This window comes from Dipodomys ordii, unplaced genomic scaffold (assembly GCF_000151885.1).
Source record: "Dipodomys ordii isolate 6190 unplaced genomic scaffold, Dord_2.0 Scaffold233, whole genome shotgun sequence".
Lineage (NCBI taxonomy): Eukaryota > Metazoa > Chordata > Mammalia > Rodentia > Heteromyidae > Dipodomys > Dipodomys ordii.
The window spans coordinates 659,160-683,143 of record NW_012267449.1 but is presented as its reverse complement, the minus strand read 5'-3'; the positions used below and the strand labels follow the sequence as shown (position 1 = coordinate 683,143).

At 35.6% G+C, this 23,984-nt stretch overlaps 1 protein-coding gene across 5 annotated transcripts in view; it reads left to right on the top strand.

Moving 5' to 3' along the window:
- Il13ra2 (interleukin 13 receptor, alpha 2) overlaps positions 1-23,774 on the top strand; it is a 64,326-nt gene extending 40,552 nt beyond the window's left edge. For 4 of the 5 annotated variants that reach the window (XM_013035952.1, XM_013035953.1, XM_013035951.1 and 1 more), the window contains 9 exons: positions 5,286-5,414; positions 7,061-7,212; positions 9,990-10,143; positions 10,854-10,974; positions 14,416-14,600; positions 15,501-15,646; positions 17,866-18,010; positions 21,231-21,346; positions 23,576-23,774. In XM_013035952.1, the coding sequence (XP_012891406.1) occupies positions 5,321-5,414; positions 7,061-7,212; positions 9,990-10,143; positions 10,854-10,974; positions 14,416-14,600; positions 15,501-15,646; positions 17,866-18,010; positions 21,231-21,346; positions 23,576-23,674 (1,212 nt within the window). In that variant the 5' untranslated portion in view covers positions 5,286-5,320 and the 3' untranslated portion in view covers positions 23,675-23,774. Of the gene's footprint in view, positions 1-5,013; positions 5,035-5,285; positions 5,415-7,060; positions 7,213-9,989; positions 10,144-10,853; positions 10,975-14,415; positions 14,601-15,500; positions 15,647-17,865; positions 18,011-21,230; positions 21,347-23,575 lie in introns of those variants that run through there. The other variant, XM_013035955.1, reaches the window with a different exon arrangement.
- Positions 23,775-23,984: the final 210 nt, after the last annotated feature.

The window sequence follows — 23,984 nt, the reverse complement described above, 5'->3', positions numbered from 1 at the left end:
AAAAAAAAAAAAAAAGAAAATTTGTTAATGAAAGGATTCAAGAAGCCTGGTTCTCAGGCATAGCTCTGTTACATAAGTTGTATAAAGCAGAACATTTATCTTACTCTGGCAGTTATTTTCTCACTTTTCAAAATAAGGAGATCTTTACACAAAAATAAGCCCAAGAAGGACCAATGGGACAGAACAGAAGACCTAGAAATGAACCCACAGACCTATGGCTTTCTAATATTCAACAAGGAAGTCCAAAACATAGCTGGAAGAAAGACAGCCTCTTTATAAATGGTACTGGCAAAACTGGATATGCGCATACAGAAAACTGACACTAGATCATTATGTATCACTTGCACCAGCATCAATTAAAAATGGAGCAAAGATTTCAATGTAAGCCTAGAAAACATGAAACTTTTACAGGAAATGGTAGGGGAAATACTAGGGCTCCAATTAATAAATGGGATAATGACTTAAAGACAGACTTCTCAAGAGAAGTAAATGTGGCCAACAGACACATGAAGAAATGTTCTCCATTTCTGACCATAAAGGAAATGCAATTCAAAACAACGCTGAGATTCCACCTCAACCCAATTAGAATGCCCATTGTCAACAACAATAGCAATGATAAATGCTGGGAGAGATGTGGCCAAGAGGTAATTCTATTACCATATTTGTGGGAATGTAAGCTTATTCAACCACTTTTGAAAACAGTATGGAGGATTCTCAAAAACCAATACATAGAACTACCCTATGACCCAGCAATTCCACTCCTGGGCATTTATCCAATTGACCACAAACCAGGCTACACTAAAGCTACCAGAACAACCATGTTTGTTGCAGTATTATGTATTACAGGCAAGATATGGAATCGGCCCAGACACCCCTAAATGGATGAGTGGATCAAGAAAATATGTATATGAACACATGGGAATTCTACTCATCCATGAGAAAGAATGATAATGTACAGTTAGTAAGGGAATGGAAAGAGTTGGAAAAAATTACATTAAGTAATCCAGACCCAGAGAAACACAGGTTACATGGTTTCCTTCATTTGTGGGAGCTAGAATGTACCTACAAATCTATAAGTAAATACATTGGGTGGTATGCAAGGGGTTATAAGTGAATTTACTGAAGTATAATAGACTTTATATGGACAGTGCAAATAATATAATTCTTTAGAAAGTCTAACATAGAGTCCAACAAAATAAGTCCCAGGAAATGGGTACTAGTAGAATACACACAGGAATGCATTATAGATGCCACAGAACTGAGAAAAATAATGGAAAGGGTGGGGCAAAGGTGGAGTGAAGATGATGAAGGGATGATCCATATCAGATGTATTTTATAAGTAAATTGCTTTGTTAAATGTCAAAAAATCCAATATAAAACCTAAAAAATTAAGAACAGTGAGGAAGGGGTGGGGTTGGAAGAGGTGAGTAAGAATGTTAAAAGGAGTGACATTTATCAAGAGGCACTATTTTCATAAACTACTTTTTGAATGGCAACTCCTTTGTATAACTACTTAAAGATAATAAAATATTCAAAAAATAAAAATAAGGAGATCACAAAGTCTGCTCTGACCTATACGCAGCAAGTGTTTTGCCACTGAACCACTTTCCAGTCACTACACACTTTTTTTGTCAGTCGTGGGGCTTGAACTCTGGGCCTGGGCGCTGTCCCTCAGCTCTTCAGCTCAAGGGGAGCGCTCTACCACTTGAGCTACAGCGCCACTTCCGGTTTTCTGGTGGTTTATTGGAGATAGGAGTCTCACAGTCTCTCCTTCCCGGGGCTGGCTTTGAACCGCGATCCTTAGATCTCAGCCTCCTGAGTAGCTAGGATTACAGGCGTGAGCCACCAGCGCCCGGCTCACTACACACTTTTTATTGACTCTTCTGTTTCCAGAAGTGCTGAATAAATTCAAATGACTTTTGCTTCAAACCAATAATTAATAGTGATGTTTTTGAGAAAATAAAAGTATTCACAGGTAAACCAGGATACATATATCCTCTGCTTATCCAATTCTACATTCCAAGCATCAAGAAATGGATTGTTTTCTCTCATAACCTTAATTCTCCAAATCATGCTATGTATTATTTGCTTTTAAGTTGCATCATACCTTTTTCAGTTTTTTTGTTCTTCCAATAGTGTGTAATTAATTGCTTTAATTTTTGATGGAAGGGAGATAATTAGTATAACTTTGAGAAATCATACTTTTGAATTGCCACATATGTTTAGATTAATTCTAGTTCTCATCCAGCAATTCATAATGGATATTTTTCTTTGACAGTAAAATTATCTTCTTCATTACACACACAGAAATAAAGAAATCAGACCACATCCGTGGTGGTATCTGTGAAACACAGGGTATAGACTATATCTGAAACTTTTCAAATCTTACATATCTGCATTTCCTTCTCATCTCACCTTTGTCCTCATTGTAGAAAGTTCAAGTCTTCCTGGTAAAGCCCTGGCTGCCCTAATGAGTCTCATAATTTGTAAGCCAACAACAATTTTGTTCATATTTGTCAGGGGAGACAGATGGCAAGTCCTTGCTTTCAAAGAAGAAAGAATTAAGGCATTAACTCATGGAAGACTTTATTAGATTTACATAAGCAAATTCTAGGTTTTATAAAAATAGAATTGATCATAAAGTAATAGTACACCCCAAAGGAAACTGAGGGATGTCAGCTTGATGAAATGTCAAGTACTCAGAGCTCATACGCTTAAGCATTTGTATGAATAGATTTTTTTCTTATGGTACCAAGTGTTAAGCTTTCTTGACTGGCATTCTATCTTTTGAACTATGCTTGCAGCCCAGCTTTTTGGTGGCCGTTTTGGAGATGGAGTTTCCTGGACTTTTCTGTCCAGTCTGGCTTTGAACTGAGATTTTCCAGATCTCAGCTTCTGAGTACTAGGATTATAGGCATGAGCCAAATGTACCAGGATATCAATAATGTTTAATGATATGCTAAGAATATATACATAACTGTGGAGTTTTCCAAGAAGCGAGAGGGCATTTCTAAGAAAGTAGGAACAGGGAATAGTTTACCTAATAAGGTGGCCTCAGAGCCAAGATAGCAATTTGAAGGGAGGGCCCTATATGAAACTGCAACTGTAAGGATATATAGATGAGGAAAATGACTAAGCTCTAAAATTGGTAAAGTTCCTATTGAGGTTGTTGCTGGGATCTGTTGGCCATTGTACCAAGCAGTAGCTTCAGCTGTATTGAGTACTCTGGGACAATGGTGGAGCATGATGTTTGGCAAATGAACCAGGATATAGTGTCACAACTATACCCTGGCTCATTTGTTTTATTCTTTCTTTTTTAAAAATCTGTGTACCATATTCCAGTGCTCATTTGAAAAGTCTTTGTCAGATTCTAAATCTAATTCAGGAACTCATTTTGTGATTTATCTATAAATGGCTTCAAAAGGAACCTATCCCATTTCTTATGCTTAAATGCATTAGGCAGATCCATGATTTCTAATTTAATAACTAGTCAGATTTCAGTAGCCTATAATGAGAATAGAAGCAAATAATTTTTAAACTATTTAGCATTTATGCTACCCATTTTTCAGGGCTATGAAAATTTTACAGAGAGAGTGATAAAAGAACTGTTAGGATTTTTCTAAAAGCATTTTAACGGTTTGGTTGTCATAGAGGTTATGGGGCTCAAGTCACACTTAATTCTGTAGGTCCAGTAGTACCCAATATGTTCATCTATATTGTCATCTTATATGAGACCAGATCTGTGGAAGATTGGTAATTTTCTTTTTTCTTTTCCTTTTTGGTCAGTGATGGGACTTGAGTTCAGGACCTGGGCATTGTCCCTGAGCTCTTTTGCTCAACTTTCTACCACTTAGAGCCATAGCACCACTTTCGGTTTTCTGGGTCTACTTAGCTACTTACAGATGAATCAATGGACTACCCTGGGGTAGAGATGAAGAGAGAGGAATTGAGGAGACTGAAAGATGTGCTGGATCTCAGCAAGAGAAATGGAATCCTTTTATGATTTTATGAAGCATAGAATGTTAAAAAATAGCATAATATTGATTCAGCCAGGTTAAATAACTGTAGGAACCACAGATGGAAGGAAGTCCCAAAAGAAATGCTTTTGTAATGTTGAATCAAATATTTGAGACCTAGCATGTAGGGCAGAAGTGCAAAGCATTGGGAATCAAGAGGTGTTTGCTTTGTAATCTTAGGCCAGTTTGTATTTCAATTACTATTATCTAAAGAATAATTTGACTAACATTGTTTCAGATAAATTAGTTACCTCCAATTTGATCTTAGTCATTAATGGACATGTATCAACATTGGAATAATATAGAGGGACCAGATTGGATGAAAATGGTATAGGAATTGTCTCTTTGAATTAATCTATGCAGGAGAAAAGAAAGGTCATGTATGAATCTTGGAATAAGTGACCTTTAATCCTTAACAGTTTGTGAAATTGTTGGTTCCAGAAATATAGACTCAGAAATGTGTGGACCTGGGAATACTAATTTAAAAAATTCTTTTTGTGGCAGTCTTGGGGCTTGAACTCAGGTCCTGACCACTGTCCCTGAGATTCTTTTTTACAAGGCTAGTATTCTACCACGGAGCCACAGTGACACCTCTGGCTTATTCTGAGTAGTTTATTATAGGTAGGAGTCTCACTGACTTTCCTGCCCGGGTTGTCTTTGAACTGTGATCCTCAGCTCTCAACCTCCTGAGTAGCTAAGATTACAGGCATGAGCCACCAGCAACTGGCACTAAGTTTTCTTTAAAAATAGAATATTTTAGGCCAGGCTTGGCTATGCATGCCTATAATTGCTGCTTTGTAGGTGTAGCAGACTTTGGTGTAGGTTCTGAGCTCTCTCAGGAGAAAGGTAAAAGATAGTTTGTTAGAGAATTTATTAATCTTTTCCTCTGTTGCTAGGGAATATGATCACTATGGAGACTATTGATGCCACAATGCCCTCTGTGTACCAGTAGGAACACTATGGGGGTCAGACCCCTGTTTCACAAAGAAGGCTATTTGAAGAGAAGGGTGATATGTCGGTATGACCAGATATTTTGTTTGCTTTGCTTTGATTTTACTCTTATTAAAAAGACGAGACTAGAACCTTCCCACTCACATTATACTCGTTCCAAACTTGATTATTTCTTTTTCAGTGGTTTAAGGATCATAGCTTTATCCAACTTTTAGCAGAAAGTACAACAATATCTCCCAAAAGTATTATTAATCATTTTTAGTCACTTGATTGTTTGGAGTAAGATAAAGTTACTATGCCATATTTTTTTCTTTTTAGATTGACAATAATTCAAGGTATTAAATCTTGGAGAAATGGCTTTTGTTTGTCTGGATGTTAGAAGTACATGTATCTTTTTTATCTGCATAATATTTGGCTGTACTTTGTCTTCAAACACAGAGATAAAAGGTAAGTAAAAAATGGATTTTAATGGGTTCTTTAAAAATGTCGGAATATCGACTGTCTTTTCAACCTATACTATGAAAAAGTATAACTAGTAGATGGATTGTCAGAAATAGTTTTGGAAAAAAAATTAAATCCCCCAACAACAATTCCTCAAAGAAACAATTGCCCGATAAATAAGTGGACTAAAGACTTACAGAGAAACTTCTCTGAAGAGGAAATAAGAATGGCCAATAGACACATGAAGAAATGCTCAACCTCCCTAGCCATAAAAAATGCAAATCAAAACAACATTGAGATACCACCTCATCCCAGTTAGAATGGCTATAATCAAGAGCTCTAATAACAACAGATGCTGGAGGGGATGTGGACAGAAGGGAACCCTACTGCATTGCTGGTGGGAGTGTAAACTTGTTCAACCACTTTGGAAACTAGTATGGAGATTCCTCAAAAGACTCCACATAGAGCTCCCCTATGACACAGCAATCCCACTTTTGGACATTTACCCAAAGGATCACAAACAAAACCATACTAAAGCTACCAGCACAACTATGTTTATTGCAGCATTATTTACCATAGTAAGATATGGAGCCAAGTCAGATGCCCCTCAGTAGATGAATGGATCAAGAAAATGTGGTATATACACACAATGGAATGCTATGCCTCCATCAGAAAGAATGACATCTCCCCATTTGTTAGGAAATGGAAAGCTTTGGAAAAAATTATACTAAGTGAAGCAAGCCAGGCCCAAAGAAACATAGGTCCCATGGTTTCCCTTATTTCCAATAACTAGTGAATGTCTGAGACAAGAAGGAGCACTCAGATAAGTTGATGTTAGGTGAAATGAACCCCAAGATAAGGACTCAAATAGTTTTTCCTTCTTGCTATTGTTTCTAACATATTTATAAGATTTTTTTGTTGCTTTGTATGTCCCTCCCCCATAGTATAACCCCTGTTTTCACTGTATTTGATGTAGGTATAATTTGTGGAGGGGAAGGGACAAACAAATTCTTTAAATAGGGATACAGGTGGACCCATTGCAACAATGAGATGTACAAGACATTATGTTGAAAAATGAATTTTACAATTTTGGCGAGGTGGGGGTGGGGGTGGGGGTTGGTGGGGAGATGGGAATTGATGGGAAGGGGAAACAAAGGAGGAGATAACAATGCTTGATAAGAAATGGATTCATTACTTTGCCCATGTAATAGTAATCCCTCTGTATGATACTTTCACAGTAAAGAAAAAAGAAAAAAAAGAAATAGTTTTGGAAGTGGCGCTATGTCTCAAGTGGTAGAGCATTAGCCTTGAGCTGAAGAGCTGAGGGACAGAATATATATATATATATATATATATATATATATATATATATATATATATATATATATATCACATTTTCTTGATCCATTCATCTACTATAAATATAATCAAATAATATGTGGTAATTGTGATTATCCTTTTGCATTTATGTTTCAGGGATTTTTTTGTGTTATGGCATATACTTGTACTTCATTTATTTTGTGTCTATGAAATACTTAATTGTATGAATTTATTATATGCTGTTCATCATCAGCTTAGAAATAATCTATAGTTAGTAATTGTCCTCATAAAATACCAAGGCAACTTAAAAAATAATTTAAATTTCATTTCAGTTAACCCTCCTCAGAATTTTGAAATCGTGGACCCTGGATATTTAGGTTATCTTCATATGCAATGGCAACCTCCACTGGCTCTGGATAATTATGAAGAATGCACAGTAGAGTATGTTCTAAAATACCGAAGTGTAGATAGTCAAAGATGGAATGTAAGTAAAACAATATGACAGTGGCTATTTGGTGTTTTGTTGTGACACTTCAGTGTCTATTCTAGATCTCAATATTTCTGTTTAGTTTATAACACACTGCCAAGAATTTGTCTGTCGCCTGTGCATCCTGTCAGATTTATTTCCATCCCATTCAGGACTACCAGTAACACTGCAAGCACAGGAAACAAAAGTACTTGGTTCTATAGAATTTAGGCTATGAAGACTATTTAGCATTTCTCCATATTTAAAAAAATAGAATGTTATTGTTATTATTAAAGTATTGTATACAGTGATGACCATTTTATAAGTCAGGTAATGAGTACTCGTCTTTTCTCAGACAGTGTCCCCCCTTCCTTTGCTTTCCCCCAGTGTCCCCCTTGCATCCCTGCCCACAAGTTACATAGGACATTTTTCACTTATTGTATACTCAATAACATGATTACATTTGTTCACTCTTCTTCTCTCCCTTTCTGCACCCCTTTTTGCCCCACTAAAAGAAAAAAAACAAAGCAAAACAAACACTACCACCCTCTCCAAAAACATAACATAAAATCATGTTTGCATTTCCTGGAGTTTGTTTTAATAAATAATATTTTAAATGCTCAGAGAAGTTACACCTAGGGTTCCTCCCCTAAGGGCATCCTTTAGTCTGTTTGGGTGTGAATATCTAGGGTCCTGTATAGGTTTTTCATGTTCAGTTCTATTTTAGATCTAGTTTCCACATTTGAGAGAAAATGTGTCATTTGTCTCTCTGAGCTTGGCTTACCTCAATTTAGTATGATTTGTTTCAGGTCCATCAATTTCCCTGCAAATGACATAATCATTCTTTTTAATGGCTGAGTAAAATTCCATTGTGTATTGCATTGTTGGGGGAATGTAAACTAGTAGAAACATATATCTTCCCTATGACCCAGCAATACCACTCCTGGGCATCTACCCAGAACATCATGAGCCAGGATACAGCAAAGATACTTTCACGTTCATGTTCATTCTTTCACTATTCACAATGGCAAGGATATGGAATCAGTCCAAATGTCCTATAACAGATGAGTAAATCAATAAAATGTGATATACATTTTACCATATATATATTATATATGCATATATATGTGTGTGTGTATTGCCAGTTCTGAGACTTTATCTCAGGTCCTGGTCACTGTTCCTGAATCTTTTTGCTCAAGTCAAGTGCTCTTCCACTTGAGCCACCGTGCCACTTCTAGCCTTTTCTGAGTAGTTTATTAGAGACAAGAGTCTCATGTACTTTCCTGCCTAGGATGGCTTTGAATTGTGATCCTTAGATCGCAGCCTCCTGGGTAACTAGGATTACAGGTATGAGTTACTGGCGCCCAGCCATTTTACTATATTTTCTAGTTGCTTACAATACAAATCCATTTTCTGTTGCTATAAGAAAATACTTTAGGCTTCATAATGGATAAAGAGAAGAGGTTTATCTTAATTATGGTTTTGAAGGCCAAAAGTTCAGGATGGTATGTCCCCATTTGGCCTGTCTTTTGTGAGGGCTTCACGGTAGATGGCATCATAGTGGCAGCAGATGTGAAAGGGGTAACATGGTGAGATAAAAATCTAGATTGTGGGAAGAGACAAGACTTGCTTTTTTAAGCCACTCTTACAGTGCGAGCTAGCATTGCACTACCATTGCACTGCCCTGAAAGCAGTGTTCTCAGTGACCTTATTACCTCTTAGAAACCCTATCACCTCCCAGCATTGCTACATTAAGGACTAAATTTAAGCAGGAGGAGCCCTTGAGGTATCCCTCAAGCCATATTTTGTACATAGCAATTGTATACTTAGATATGTGTCTCATATATGCTAGTGTTCTGTGAGGATTTCCTCTACACAAACCAAGTCTTATTTATCTTTGTATCCAACTCACAGCATGGATCTTTGCATATATTGCATATATTATAATAAAAGTCTCCATGGAGTTGTATTGGATTTTAAACTATTTATACACTCAGCAATCATGCTCTTCAGAAATCTTGTTGAAGAAGACATTCTATTAACTCCTTATTCAGCTAGGTAGTTCCAAGGGACAATTCGGGTCAAGTATGTATGGAGCAGAACTGATAATGTATGCCAGGCTCCACTAGCTCAAGCCTGTACTCATAGCTATTCAAGAGGCTGAAATCCAGAGGACTGTGGCTTGAGGCCAACCTGGGCAGAAAAATCTTCAAAAGTCTGTATCCAAATAACTACAAAAATCCAGGCTGGAAGTAAAGCAAGTGTACAGCATCAGCCTTGCAAACCTCAAAAGTGAGTGGCTTTGAGTTCAAATTATCCTACAAAAGACAGGGGGAGGGAGATAGAGAACTATTAACATACAATTTTCATCCTCCAGCTTTCTCTGGTTCCCTGTAGGATTTTATTTTATGTGATTTCTGAATGATTCATACTATATTTGAAAGAGGACAAATCAGTTGCTATTATATATAATGCGAAAATTATCTATGTGGTTCCAAGTGTCTTAGAGCTCATGTATCTACCATAAACACCTTTTTTTCCCATTCTAGAAGTTTGTGATTTTCTTTTTTGCTTTGAGTGAGATGTTAAGATTCAAATGATCTTTAATGATATAGTGTGTAGAGGTGAGCTTGGCCATAATATATGTGGGACCTTTTAGATGATAACCATCAGGCACGTTTTAGATATGAGGAACCCTCCTGGATAGGTGTTAATGACTTCTCAGTCTGTTAATGTGGCTCATTATACTATAGGTGTTTCTAAACTTGACCTGGTTTCTTATTTTCATCAAACAGACTATCATTACTAAGAATCTACACTACAAAGATGGATTTGATCTTAACAAAGGAGTTGAAGCAAAAGTACACACACTTTTGTCAAGCCAATGTACAAATGGATCAGAAGTTCAAAGTTCATGGTCAGAAGCTACTTATTGGAAACCAGAACAAGGTTACAACAATACTCCTCTTTCACATTTAATATTCCAGAACAATCTGTATAGTGAATAAATTCCATAATCCTTAGATTCCAGGTTGTATATACAGTGGATCTCTATCACTGTGGAACAAAATAGAATCCTTAGTAACGAATGAATGGCTTTTTAAATTTCTTTTTTTTTTGTCAGTCATTGGCCTGAACGCTGTCCCTTAGCTCTTCAGCTCCCTTCAACTCATTTTAACCACTTGAGCACAGCGCCACTTCCAGCTTTTTCTGCTTAGGTAGTGCTTAGGAATCGAACCCAGGGCCTCATGCATTCAAGGCAAGCACTCTACCACTGAGCCACCTTCCCAGTCCTGGCTTTTTAAAATTCTTTCAACCACAAAATATGTTTAGCAAAACCTACATATCATTATATTAATATAGTTCTCAGGTTTGTGAAATATCAGTGAACCTGTGTGAAGATTTGTTCAACTACTTGTCATATCCTGGAATAATCATTTGCATAGTTTAGAACACACTAAATGAACACTTAAAAGGTTTTTAATTTTGAATGTCTCACTTATACTAAAGTGATTTTGAATAACTTCCTTTTAATATTATGCATGCTGTTTGTTAAATGAAGTGATAGGGCCAAAGGAAATAAAATAAAATTGCCTAATTATTTCACAAATGATTCATCACAATGCCTTTCAAATATTCACAGTTCATTCATTTCTTAGGAAGTGTGGAATCTAAGATTCAGGATATGAATTGTGTGTATCATAACTGGCAGTATTTAGTCTGTTCTTGGAAACCTGGCATTGGTGAACATATTGAAACCAATTACAACTTGTTTTTCTGGTAAGTATTTCTATGCTTAGAAATCTCTATTAGAAAAATGAAAATCAAAATTAATCCACTATATAAGAAGCTATATTTAAAATTAAAATCACTATATTTATCAGGGTTATATTTATGATAATTATAATTATTTGGGTTTAGAATGGGAGTAAGTGGTCTTAGACTACAGATGTGGCAATGAATCCTATGAAGTAATATCGGAATAAGGTCACTGTTTTTATACTGGGTTAAATTTTTCCTCCTTCAGAGTTATGTTCTAAAATATTTGGGCATATTTTTTATTCTTTTTTAAAAATTTTTATTTATTTTTTATTGTGAAAATACTGTACAGAGGGGTTGCAATTAGATGAGCAAAATGAGTACATTTCTTATCAAGCATTGTAGCCTCCTCCTTTGTTTCCCCTATATTTTTTATTCTTGCCTCTTAGAAGAGTACATATTAAGCTGGATTAAAATATTTCCTATAGTTAACTATCACCAAAGCTTTTAGAGCCACCTCGATTCTAGTTCTTTTGTTCATTAATCGTTTGATGACAACAAAGACAACCATGTTTTAGCATTCCTTTGCAGATTGGCATATGTGTTGTTTCCCACCTCTATTGTAAGATTCTCTTCCTCTCCTTTCCTACCTGGATTATTGCTATAGTTGCCCAATGTTTAATCTACTTCTAATCTTTCATATTCTAATCTGCCTTTTCCTGTTTATTCTGCATAGTAGGGGCAGCTTCATCTTCATCTTCCTCTACCTCCATCTTCATATGCCAACCCCATATTCAAAAACCTTTAGTGTCTACGTATAGCCTTCAGGATAGAATTGAGGCTGCTATTTAAGTCTTGGTTTCATTATATCAATGATTTTCCAACATTAGATTCTACTATCAACAATGTGAATATCTTGTTCTACTTCAGTCCAGCTCTACTTTCAGCCATGTGGTAACCTTTTATGCCTTGGTGTGCATTGTCTTCTAGAATGGCCTCAATGACCCTTTACAGCTCACATTAACTTCTGTTTAGTTTTTCTCTGAACCATGCTTTTTGAGTTCTTGTTTATTGCCCAGATGATATTTGAAGTTATCACATATGTGTGCTTTGTCTCCTTAAGCTTTTAGGATATTGATGGGCTTTAAATTATTTCTTTCGGGGCTGGGAATGTGGCTCAGTGGTAGAGCGCTAACCTTGAGCTGAAGAGCTGAGGGACAGCACCCAGGCCCAGAATACAGGCCCCACGACAGGACTCCCCCCAAAAAAAATAAATAATTTCTTTCATTTCTCTTGACTACCTCCAGAGTGCTGTGCCCAGAGTAGATTTTCACTAATATTAACTAAACCAATAGAACAAATTGTGATTTCCTTGCAAATTAATAGGTAAAGATCAGAACATAGGCATTTATGAAATAAAGCAAATTGACTAATGGGCCAAGTGCTACTATTTGTGAGCTTTAGGCCTAGATTTTTATGGCATCTATATTTACAAAATTTTAATTTATGTGACTACATGTAAACTATTAATGCTCCCCAAAACTGAGCTCTAATCCCTGTTCTCACATCATTTAACAGTTAGACGTTGGCCAGTAATTTCTGATTTTAGGATCTCAATTTCCACACTTGAAATTGGATGGGACTATTTCTAATCATTTTTCATTAATTCAACAAATATTAACCATCTACTAAAAGCAGACAATATTCTAGGTAAAAGCAGACAATATTCTAGGTAATTAAAAAATAAAAGTATCAATAAGACAAATCACTTGCCCTTTTGTTCATTGTTCACCTTTAACAGAATTTTATTCTCAAATAGGGAGAAACAAATATTAATGTTTTAAAAGATATCTTTAAACTTTTCCTTTGGTAGAAAGTCAATCTCTATAAATTCAGGCCCAGCACTCAAGTCTCCCACGTGTAAATCAAGTGAACTGTTTCTTGTAACTAATAGATTATAATTTTTCCAACTCTGCTTAAGGTAAAGACCTGTAGCAACTTGTTAAATGCTCTTTAGCCTTTTAAAGGTGTTTTGGGCTGATTTTAAGGCGAATATCATATTTTATAAAGTAAGTTATTCTTAAAATATTATTATTTTTTTCTTTTTTTCCAGGGCTGAGGACTGAACCCAGGGTCTTGCACGCCAGGCGGGTGCCCTTCCCCTGGGCTAAACCCCCAGCCCCTTAAAATATTATTTAAGAAAACAAACCATGCATTTGTTATTTTGGAAATTAAAACGAACCCCTCTCCCCCAATTTCCTTTCACTTTTTTTTTTACTGGAATAAGATTCACTTTAAATGATATGATAACATTTCTTTATTTCTTGTTCAGGAGAATGTGAAAATTAAACATTTACTTGCCAACTTCTCTTTCTTGTCTTTATTATCATCTTGAAGTGGTTGTACAAAGCAGTTGATCAATGTCACCCCTTGCAACATTCTCACCTATTCCTCCCCTACCTAGTCTTTCCTTCACTCTTCTTAAGTTTGTAGGGTATATATTGGATCATTGGATTCTTGGCTGCATTCTTCCCTTTCAAGCACCTGCTTTCTAGTATTTCATTTTGTTGAACTTTGATTTTGCCTTTCTGAGGAATTTCATTGTTTAAGATCTCCCCGGAATCTATCATTTTTCAGTTAATATATTTTTATACATTTGCATACCACTCAAGTTTATAAGCTAAATCTAGCTTCCACATATAGGAGAAACCATGCATTCTTTGTGTCTCTGGGCCTGACTTTCTTCATTTAACATAATTTTTGTGCCTGGCCCACCCAAGTTGGATTTTCTGAGATTTATACTTTGAGTGTGTTGTGTTGAAGATTTTAATTCATTTGATTAAAAACAATATTCTTTGTAATTCTGCTTTAAAATATAATTTCTTGTAAAATAATTTTCCTGGTAAAACACTTAAAAGGCAACATGACCCAAGATTTTCTTTTTTTTGGGTCCGGTCGTGGGGCCTGAACTCTGGGTCTGGGTGCTGTCCCTCAGCTCTTCAGCTCAAGGCTAGCACTCTACCACTTGAGCCACAGCGCCACTTCCGGCTTTTTTTTCCTGCTTGTGTGGTGCTGAGGAGTTGAACCCAGGGCCTCATGCATGCAAGGCAATCGCTCTACCACTGAGCCACCTTCCTAGCCCCCACCAAGATTTTCTTAATAGAAATCTTTGTGTTGGATTTTTAGACTCTGTTGACGAGTTGCCATAAACTAAGGATATGAGTAAGATCTTTATTTTTTCTTTGGAGTTTGTGACATTTCCCATTGGATTATGAACTCTATGAAACCCTATAAAAGATCTGTTTTACCTGCTGTTGTAACCCTAGCATTTATCATACATATGGTAAACAGTAGGTACATTTGAAATATTTTGTTATTCAATTGACTTATTTACATGACATATTAAGACAATTGAAAATGTTATATCATTAAGTTTAATTCTCTAAATGCTTCTTTTTACAGGTATGAGGGCTTGGATCATGCATTACAGTGTGTTGATTACATCAAAGCTCATGGAAAGAACACTGGATGCAGGATGCCCTATTTGGAGTCATCGGACTATAAAGATTTCTTTATCTGTGTTAATGGATCATCAAAATCCAAACCTATCAGATCCAGCTATTTCATTTTTCAGCTTCAAAATATAGGTGATATAAACAAACAACTTTAAATTCAAATTCATTGTTTCTAGTTTTTCCAATGAAAGAGGTAGATGAGAGCAAGAATGTGAGAGAATGAAAGAGATAGAAAGACTTAAGGAAGTGTAAAGGGAGCAGAAATGGAGTAAAGTATGAAGCAAATTTTTGAAGTCTGGTTTAGCCATGGAGTACTTATGAAATCTTATTCTGAGGCCTCTAGATAAGGGGTTGGCTATTTTCTAAGTCTAGTTCTAGTTATAACCATTAAAAGATTTAATAATCAGTCAGACGTTTGTTTGAATCGGGTTGGGCCACTTTCTAGGTACTATGTAAGCACTACATAAGGGTTAGCTACCAGTAAGAGGAATAGTGATACCTGTTCGGGTGGTTATTTTTAAAGTTGCAAAATGGGGAAAATATTGCAATGGTTTGGGTCTTCTAACATTTCTCTTGGGCTTAAATATTTACTAATGTGACATTTATATTTTAAAAGTGTTGTTTAAAAAACTCAAATATTGGGGGCTGGGAAGGTGGCTCAGTGGTAGAGCGCTTGCCTTGCATGCTGGAGGCCCTGGGTTCGATTCCTCAGCACCACATAAGCGAAAAGAAAAAAGCCGGAAGTGGCACTGTGGCTCAAGTGGTAGAGTGCTAGCCTTGAGCTGAAGAGCTGAGGGACAGTGCCCAGACCCAGAGTTCAGGCCCCATGACCGGACCAAAAAAAAAAAACAACTCAAATATCTCAATAAGCTCTCCTTGGTTGGCAAACAACTCTGATTTTTATTCATATAATAGAAGATAACCTGGAACCATGTGGTTTATCCTTGAATGCTTTTGATATCAGATGTGCCCAGGATTGGGTAAGAGCTACTGCAAACTCTATGTTAAAATGGTTTCCTTTATGTTTTTCAGTTAAACCTTTGCCACCAAACACTCTTAGTCTTGCTGTGAAGAATTCATTTGAAGTTAATCTGAAGTGGAACACACCTGAAGGACCCATTCCTGCAAGATGTTTCATTTATGAAATTATGTTCACAGAAGATAATTCTTCCTGTATGGTATGAATATTGCATTTATTTGGGAAAATCATAAATGCAGGTTTTTAAATAAAAGAGGGAACTTGAGAACCAAAATCAATTGCTATCCATATGATGAAGGGAAGATGATAAGTATGTCAAATTTACAGAGAGCTAGATTTAGTGGACCCAAGAAAGCTTTTTTGCCATCTAAAAGTATAATCACCACAACAATTTTGTCCTGGGGCTTGAATTCAGAGACTGGGCACTGGCTAGTACTCTACCTCTATGAGCCACTTCTGGTTTTCTGGTGATTAAGTGGAGATAAAAGTTGCATGGACATAACTGCCTGGGCTGGCTTTGAAACATGATCCTCAGATCTCAGCCTCTTGAGTAGCTAGGATTATAGGTGTGATCCTGCTGAATCACACCAATTTTAAAGCTACGTAGAACCTTGGATGTAGCTTGAAACCCTAGTCATTTGTTTCTAAATTTTTGTCAGAAAAAGTTGCTGAGAAACTAAAATGGATTGTGGGAGTCTTTGGGTAAAAGCAACGATCACAAAATACAGCCATGAAGTCAGGATTAGAATATGGCAGGCTTGTAAGAGAACGTCTTAACCAGAGCAATGGAACTTGTAACAAAGGATGTAAGCAGTGCATGTGTGACCAGTTACCTCCCAGCATCAATAAAATGGTGATGCCTTTAACCCTACATTGTTTTGATTATTTTGATTCTTTAGTTTCCAATTTAGGGTGAGGTGGAGACAAATAGGTGAGCCACTGGCTCTAATTAATCTATTTCATATACAGAATAGAGTAAATCAATCTCAAAATTGATAATTGGATTAATTTGCAAGGTTTCTGGGGGTTGTGGGATGAACTGACTTCAGAATCAAATTATTAAGGTAGAACTAGAATAAGCCTCAGTCAACTTATGTCTATATTGTAATGTTTCCCAGGATGTTTTTTAATTAAGTTTTTTATTGTGAAAATACTGTACAAAGGGGTTACATGAGCAAAGTAATGAGTACATTTCTTATCCAGCATTGTTGCCTCTTCCTATAAGTTGTAACAAAAGAAATTTTGTTATATCAAAAAGCGAACTTTACAACTTTGGTAGAGGGGGGATGGGAGGAAGGGGAGGAATGGTAAGGGGAAAAAAAGGAGGAGGCAACAATGCTTGATAAGAAATGTACTCATTACCTTGCCCATGTAATTGTAACCCCTCTGTACAGCATTTTCACAATAAAAAAAAACTTATTAATAAAAAAGAAAAAAGAAGAAAAAAAGAAATTTTGAATGAGAAAGACTCTGCAGCTCTTTAAAATGTAAAATGTTTTCAGCATTTGTTTGTGTGTGTGTGCAAGCACATATTTGTGATCACTCATTTTTTCATATTCTAATATCTAAAAGTTTCAGGCCAATCCTTCAATACTATTACACTGGTATTTTGAAAGTTAACTAGAATAAGAAAAGAAACAGCTATATGGATATAGTTTCCATAAAAATTCTATAGTTTCTAAAAAAACAAGATTCATTGGGTGAGATTCTTGAAAGATGCATTATATTCATAAACTGTTTTGTTAAATAGCAATTCCTTTGTACAAATACAGATTTTTAAAAAAGGAGAAAAAGGAAAAAAAATTCATATGATGGCTATATCTTTTGGTAATTCAGCATATGCAGCATCTTCTGCTTTATGGAATCTGGAAATTTTACACAGATCCAAAATTGAACATTATAGACAGGAAAACCACCTAAAAATCTTGCCCTGCCATATGTTACTCTTTATTACAAGTAACCCATCAGCAGTCTAGAAAATATTCAAAGTAGAAATAAGGAAGGGGTCAGGTGCAAGTGGCTCAGACCTATAATTCTACTTACTCAGAAGGCTGAAATCTGAGGATCATGGTTCAGAGCCAGCTGGGCAGGAATGTCCGTGAGACTCTTATCTCCAATTAACCACCAGAAAACTGGAAGTGGTGCTGTGGCTCAAGTGGTAGAGTGCTTGCCTTGAGCTGAAGAGTTGAGGGACAGTGCCCAGGCCCAGAGTTCAAGCCCCACGACTGACAAAAATAAATAAATAAGATAAATTTTAAAATATCTCATCAAACAGTAAGAGATAATCCTGCTAGTTTTTTATGTGTGTATTTTCTGTTAAAATGGTTTTGTAAATGACAGACTGTCTAGCTGCAGTTAGGTCAACTAATGACATCTTATTTCCCTCCCCCCTCCCCCCTCTCCCCCTTTGGCTTTCAGACTACCACAGTTGAAAATGAAATCAACATCCCACAAACATCAAATGGAAGTCAACAACTGTGCTTTTCAGTAAGAAGCAAAGTGAATATATATTGCTCAGATGATGGAATTTGGAGTGAGTGGAGTAATGAACAATGCTGGAAAGGTATGTGCTTAAAGGAATGTAAGCAACTAAATGGGATGTTTGCTAGCAAAATTAACTTCTTTTTTAAAAAATTAAATGGTGTAGTATTTTTTTTATTGTGAAAATACCATACAGAAGGGTTACAATTACATGGGCAAGGTAATGAGTACATTTCTTTTTTTTTAGGGGGGTCCGGTCGTGGGGCCTGAACTCTGGGCCTGGGCGCTGTCCCTCAGCTCTTCAGCTCAAGGCTAGCACTCTACCACTTGAGCCACAGCACCACTTCCGGCTTTTTTCTTTTTGCTTATGTGGTGCTGAGGAATCGAACCCAGGGCCTCGTGCATGCAAGGCAAGCGCTCTACCACTGAGCCATCTTCCCAGCCCATGAGTACATTTCTTATCAAGCATTGTTGCCTCCTCCTTTGTTTCCCCTTACATCTCTTCCCTCCCCACCGCCCCGCGTCTCCTCCCCTCCCGTGCCAAAGTTGTAAAGTTAGTTTTTTGACGTAAAGTCTTATACATCTCATTGTTGCAATGGGTCCATATTCCCCTTTACAAATTATACCTACATCAAATACAGTAAAAATTAATTTCTGTTCATTGTATTTTGTAATAGTGAAAATTAAAGGCTGTTGCATCTAGTCTATCAGTAGAGAAGAAAAGTTAGCAGGTGCACAAGACAGAGTTGTTGAAAAGCTAATATTCATTTAAAACTAAGAGTCTTATTGTGTTTTTTCCTATAAAATGCATCAATATTTCTCATGCTCATTTATTCCAAAGTCTTGTATTTTTAATATGAACATTCCTGTTTTTTTGTCAGTAAAGAAAATATGCTGGCTCTTTTTGTATAACATCAGGAGCCTATGTAAATTAGTGTTTTCTTAGATTTTTAGTTTCTAAAAAGTAAGGATAGGTCATCACAAACTTATTTACAAGTTTCTAGTACTACATCTAATGAAAAATTTTCTAATTATTATGATTAAAATACATTATCTTCACTTCCAACACTGATTTAAAGTGATAACATAAAAGGCATTCAAATTAGCTAGCAGTATGATCTTAAGAAGCTTAAAGAATGTGATTAAACTTCAGAATCCATTAACTTTATTAATAGAAATGAGTAGTAATTATGAAATAGTCAAAGAAGCAAATCTAATATTGCTTACATGTATATGGAGATGGATTCAGCTATAGGTAGAGACAGGTTTCTTTCTATTAATTCTATCATCTTTCTTGTGATTCTAGTGTAGTGGGGTTGCTATTATCTCCCAATGAATATAGTGCTATTTTTTTCCACCTCACTCATTACACATTTATTAAGCACTTAGAATGCATCGGACTCCTTTCAGGAATTAGAAACACAGGAGTAAAAAAAGAACACTACTCTCAAAAACTTCTCTTTATTTACAAATTGAGCAGGAACAAGAAATAAACAGACCAAACTTATCAGACATTCAGTACACCTCTTACTTATGGGTAATGGACTGTAGATAAAAAAGTTGGCAGTGTATGGGAGAACTCAAGTAATCACAGCATATATGCAATCGGAAAGTACTTATTATTTCTATGTTTTTTATTTTTGTCACTGCTATTAGAAATCTGGAGAGTCTATGTATAGTTATATCTTAATTTCAATTTTGTCATTAGTCAATGCATTATATAAAGTGGATATAATGAGTTTTTTTTATTTGTGAAAATACTGTACAGAGGGGTTACAATTGCATGGGCAGGATAATGTGTACATTTCTTACCAAGCATTGCAGCCTCCTCCTTTGTTTACCCTTCACATCACTTCCCAACCTCCCCCCTCCCCCCCAATCCCAATCCTCCCCCTCCCCCCCTCCCCCCCCCCCCCCCCACCGACGTTGTAAAGTTCGTTTTGGACATGACAACTTGTACTTCTCATTGTTGCATCAGGTCCACCTGTATCCTTAAACAACTGGTTTTTCCCCATCTCCTCCACAAATTATACTGACATCAAATATATTGAAAGCAGGGGTTATACTGTAGGGGAGGGACATACAAAGCAACAAAGAGATAATCTTATAAATTCGTTAGAAACACATGCATGAAAGAAAAAACATTAAAATACATATCTAAGGGTTCATTTTCCTGACATCACATTATCTGACCTTTTCCGCTTGACTCATACATATACTAGATATTGCAAATAAGGGAAACCATGTATAATGAGTTTTTAACTACATTCTAAAAGATACATCCTTTCAGGTGTGTTACATACAGTCTTACTAGTAATTTTGATGATAAAGTTTTTTTAATTTAATGATATCTTTTGGTAGACTTAAATTGGGAATGAGGATATTGTTTTACTTGTATGGGCACTTAGTTCTTTGGAATAATTTATTATTGCTATTTCAAGTTATTGGAAAATAGAATAATAATAGTCAAATAAATGTAATATCTTGTGTATTGAAAGGAAGTAGAGCCTCAGCAAAGTTCCTGCTTTCTTTCAGTGAATTTTGCATGCCAGAAAACTTGTCAGCCATTTCTCTGGAAAATAACCGTTCAAATCTTAGCTGAGTTTATGAATTTGACAAGTAATTTTCTAGTAGAAAATAAGTTCATAAAGTAATGATACAAATAAATAAATGAGGAGACATTTGTAGGTTAGAGTCTAAGATTCAATGTATTCTACTTTGTTATTCCACAGCAAGCAAAAGATGCTAATTTGGGAAGGACAATCTTTTGACTAGTCATTACTCTTTCCTCATTATGCAGTAGAACCATTTAAACTTTTAAAACCATCAAAAAAGAACAGAAAAAAATTGTGAGACACCTTTTGAAAGGTGAGCTTAAAAAGAATAGCTCCATTATACATGTGTATCTCCATTGAAGATTACTGAAAATCCTGCTTCTTGCACTATCTGATGAGAGCAGATGAGATCACTTGACTCATTGAGACTTAAGAGGAACAGAGAACATGTTTGCTGAATTGTTTGACTAAAATTATTTTATCATTTTTAATGAAGAATTTCACATGGTCAAATCTGAAGTAAAATCATGAGATAAATGTATTTTTGGGAGCTATTTTTCTAAGTAAAGCTAAGAGTTGTGACAGTTTAGTAAACTTGTTCTGTGTAAAAACTAGGTGCTCATGCACCAACAAGAATGACAGCTTAACTCAATTTTTCACTATTTACTAGGAGTTTATTAAGTAATTGAGTTTTAAAAATAGGTATAAGCCTCTAACTGTTCTCTTTTTGTGATTTTTTAATCCTAGGTGACAGATGGAAGAAAACTTTGATATTTTTTGTGATGCCATTTGTTTTTGTCTTTGTATTTGTTATAGTTATGATGTGTCTGCTTTTCTATAAGCAAAAAGCTTTACTGAAAATGGTAAGTTGTATAAAAGTTTAATGTTTAGAGTGAGACAGTATATAAAGATCTGCATTTAGAACTGATGTGCGTATACTTTATAATTTTGCCTGTTTACTATGTACAATTAATATTGTTTGGATTAGGATGATGTCGTCAGAAAAATCATGAAAAAATTGACCCCACAAAGCTGCATCTTCTGGGCAGGGAGGATTTAGTATTGTCAAAATAGAAGAATGATGCTTAAGAACATGAATTATTGTTTATTTACCTCTAGATTAAAAAGAGTGTAATGGAACAGTTCCAAGAGTAAAACAGGATTAGGAGAAAGGACAGTAACTGAATGGTGCCTGCTGTGGGAGCTCTTCCTCTTATGGCTGGTGGGACAGCATCCATACAAAATATAACCTGTGAAATACAATTAAATGATTACTATTTGAGTTGTACATTTACTATAGAATTTTAGAGGATAGAAATCACTATAGGCAATTGAGCTTTAAGTAGAAATTAAGAGTTGAACTGAAACATCTTAGTAACATGTCCTTTCAAGATAAAAATATGTGTGAATGAACTGCTTCACTTTGCATGCTGAGTGCATGTTTTTGCCTATTTCTCTAGGTTATTTAATCCTCAGTGAAACTGTGTTAATAATGACAAAATGGTAAAACAGCTTCTTCTAAATTTCAGAGTTTTCATATGAAATAATAAATATTTCTTATCCATAGACACTGTTGAAATACCAATTTCCAGTCATATGGCCAAATGTTCAATTAGTATTATTAAAATGAATATTTCTTCCAATGTTGAATACACATTACTGTATAACATTATAAAATTTACTTATTTATTGTTTGTTTTGGCTTGTTTTTCTGACAAAGTCTTACTTTGTATGGAATTCAATAGTCTAGAACTGGGTATCCTCCTAACATAGCCTCACTAGTGCTGAGGTTACTCACTTTAAAAAGTATATTTCAAGAAGCTTTAAAATATTCAACCCCTCAGCTAGTAGTAAGTTTTATTACATTCAATTAACAGTTATTTTTTCTTCAACCGCTCCTGGTGAGAGTGCTGTATGTACAGAAATCAAAGGATGGACCACATTTTATTCACTGATACATTAATAAAGTAATGTGATTTTGAAATTAGCACTAAGTCATGGAGATATTGCCAAATCATAAAAAGATAGATTCTATGGCATTTTTGTTGATGATGTTTGTTTTAAAGTGCTTTCTGGATGAAAATCTTCACAATGAATAAGATTGTTTAGCTTAAAAAATCAGAAGGCAGGATATTTTAAATATATTCATAGCCCTAAATATATGCTTCACATTTCATGTAAGAAAAGTAGTAGAAGGAACAGCATGCTTAATAAGGCTGAAAATAATGAACTACTAGGGATCACATCTAAAACTTCACTGAATTATACAATAAAAGCCTTGGAAATTTATACTGCCTGACAACTACCCTCTCCTAATTTCTCATGGTGAATTTTTGTTTTGGCAGAGGTTGGGGTGGGGACTTCAGGACCATAGCCTGTGCACTTAGGAAGAAGCTTTCTGAAAGTACATCCAAAATTCAAAGGATGTGGCTACCTAGGTGTAGACAGTTACTTCAGACTGAGACAGGAATGGACTATGGTAAATAGCCACGTTTTAGTTTGGGCTAATTTTATTTAATATTATTTGGAGCAGAGGAAGCATTGCTTGAGAACTTGTTAGAAATTCTCCAACCAAAACTTACTCATCAGTCTGTATTTTAACAGCATTTTTAGTAACTCGCTTGCTCAATTTGAAAAGCACAAATATGTAACAGCACTTTGGAATGAAAATTACTAAAATCATGTAACAGAGAGGTGACTTCATGGACAAGATCTTTACAATGATGATTTTTATGGTCATTGATCATCTCAAAAAAGGGAAAGAGCTAAAACTGAGCTTTGAAACACAGTGCTGTCTTCTATCATCACTTATAATCAAAATAGATTGCATTTTGATTTCCCTAAGAGGACTTGTCATGAGAGCTTCCATGGTAATATGAATCAAGACAATATGACATAATAGTCAATTACTGTTAAATCAGGGCTTGCTAAAATGTGCTCTTAGTTTGATAAAGAATATTAGAAAGAAAGTAGGAATGTGGAGGGGAGAGGTCAAGGTGAGGCTTGGAAATGACTGGTATTTCCATTCTGCATGCTAAGTGGATTTTGGAGACCTAGTATTCTAGTTTCTCTGTTTTGTTCATGCACAACAGGAGCTACTATCAAAGAATTTCTGGAATTACTGCCGTAAATCTAGAAGATACAACCACAACTACTCCAACAAAGCAAATTTGAGAATCAAGTGGTACTAAGCCTTGCAAAGGACACTTGGGACTCCTGACCCATTAGCTATGTAGGTTTATTAACATTGCAATAATGTGACCACAAATTTAATAAAATTGAATTGTATGAAGGATAGCTTTTACATTATAATGGAGTCTTAAGATATTGAATATTTTCCAAATGCTTGGTTCCCTGGTATTTTCTTAAGTCATGATTCCTCTCATCCATCTGTCTTCTAGTACCTCAGAGTTCCCTTTGCCCTTCTTCTACTGTGAACTCCCAAATGTACAACTAATGAATAATAGCAGTCATGACAGGAGTCCCTGGTGATACTACTTT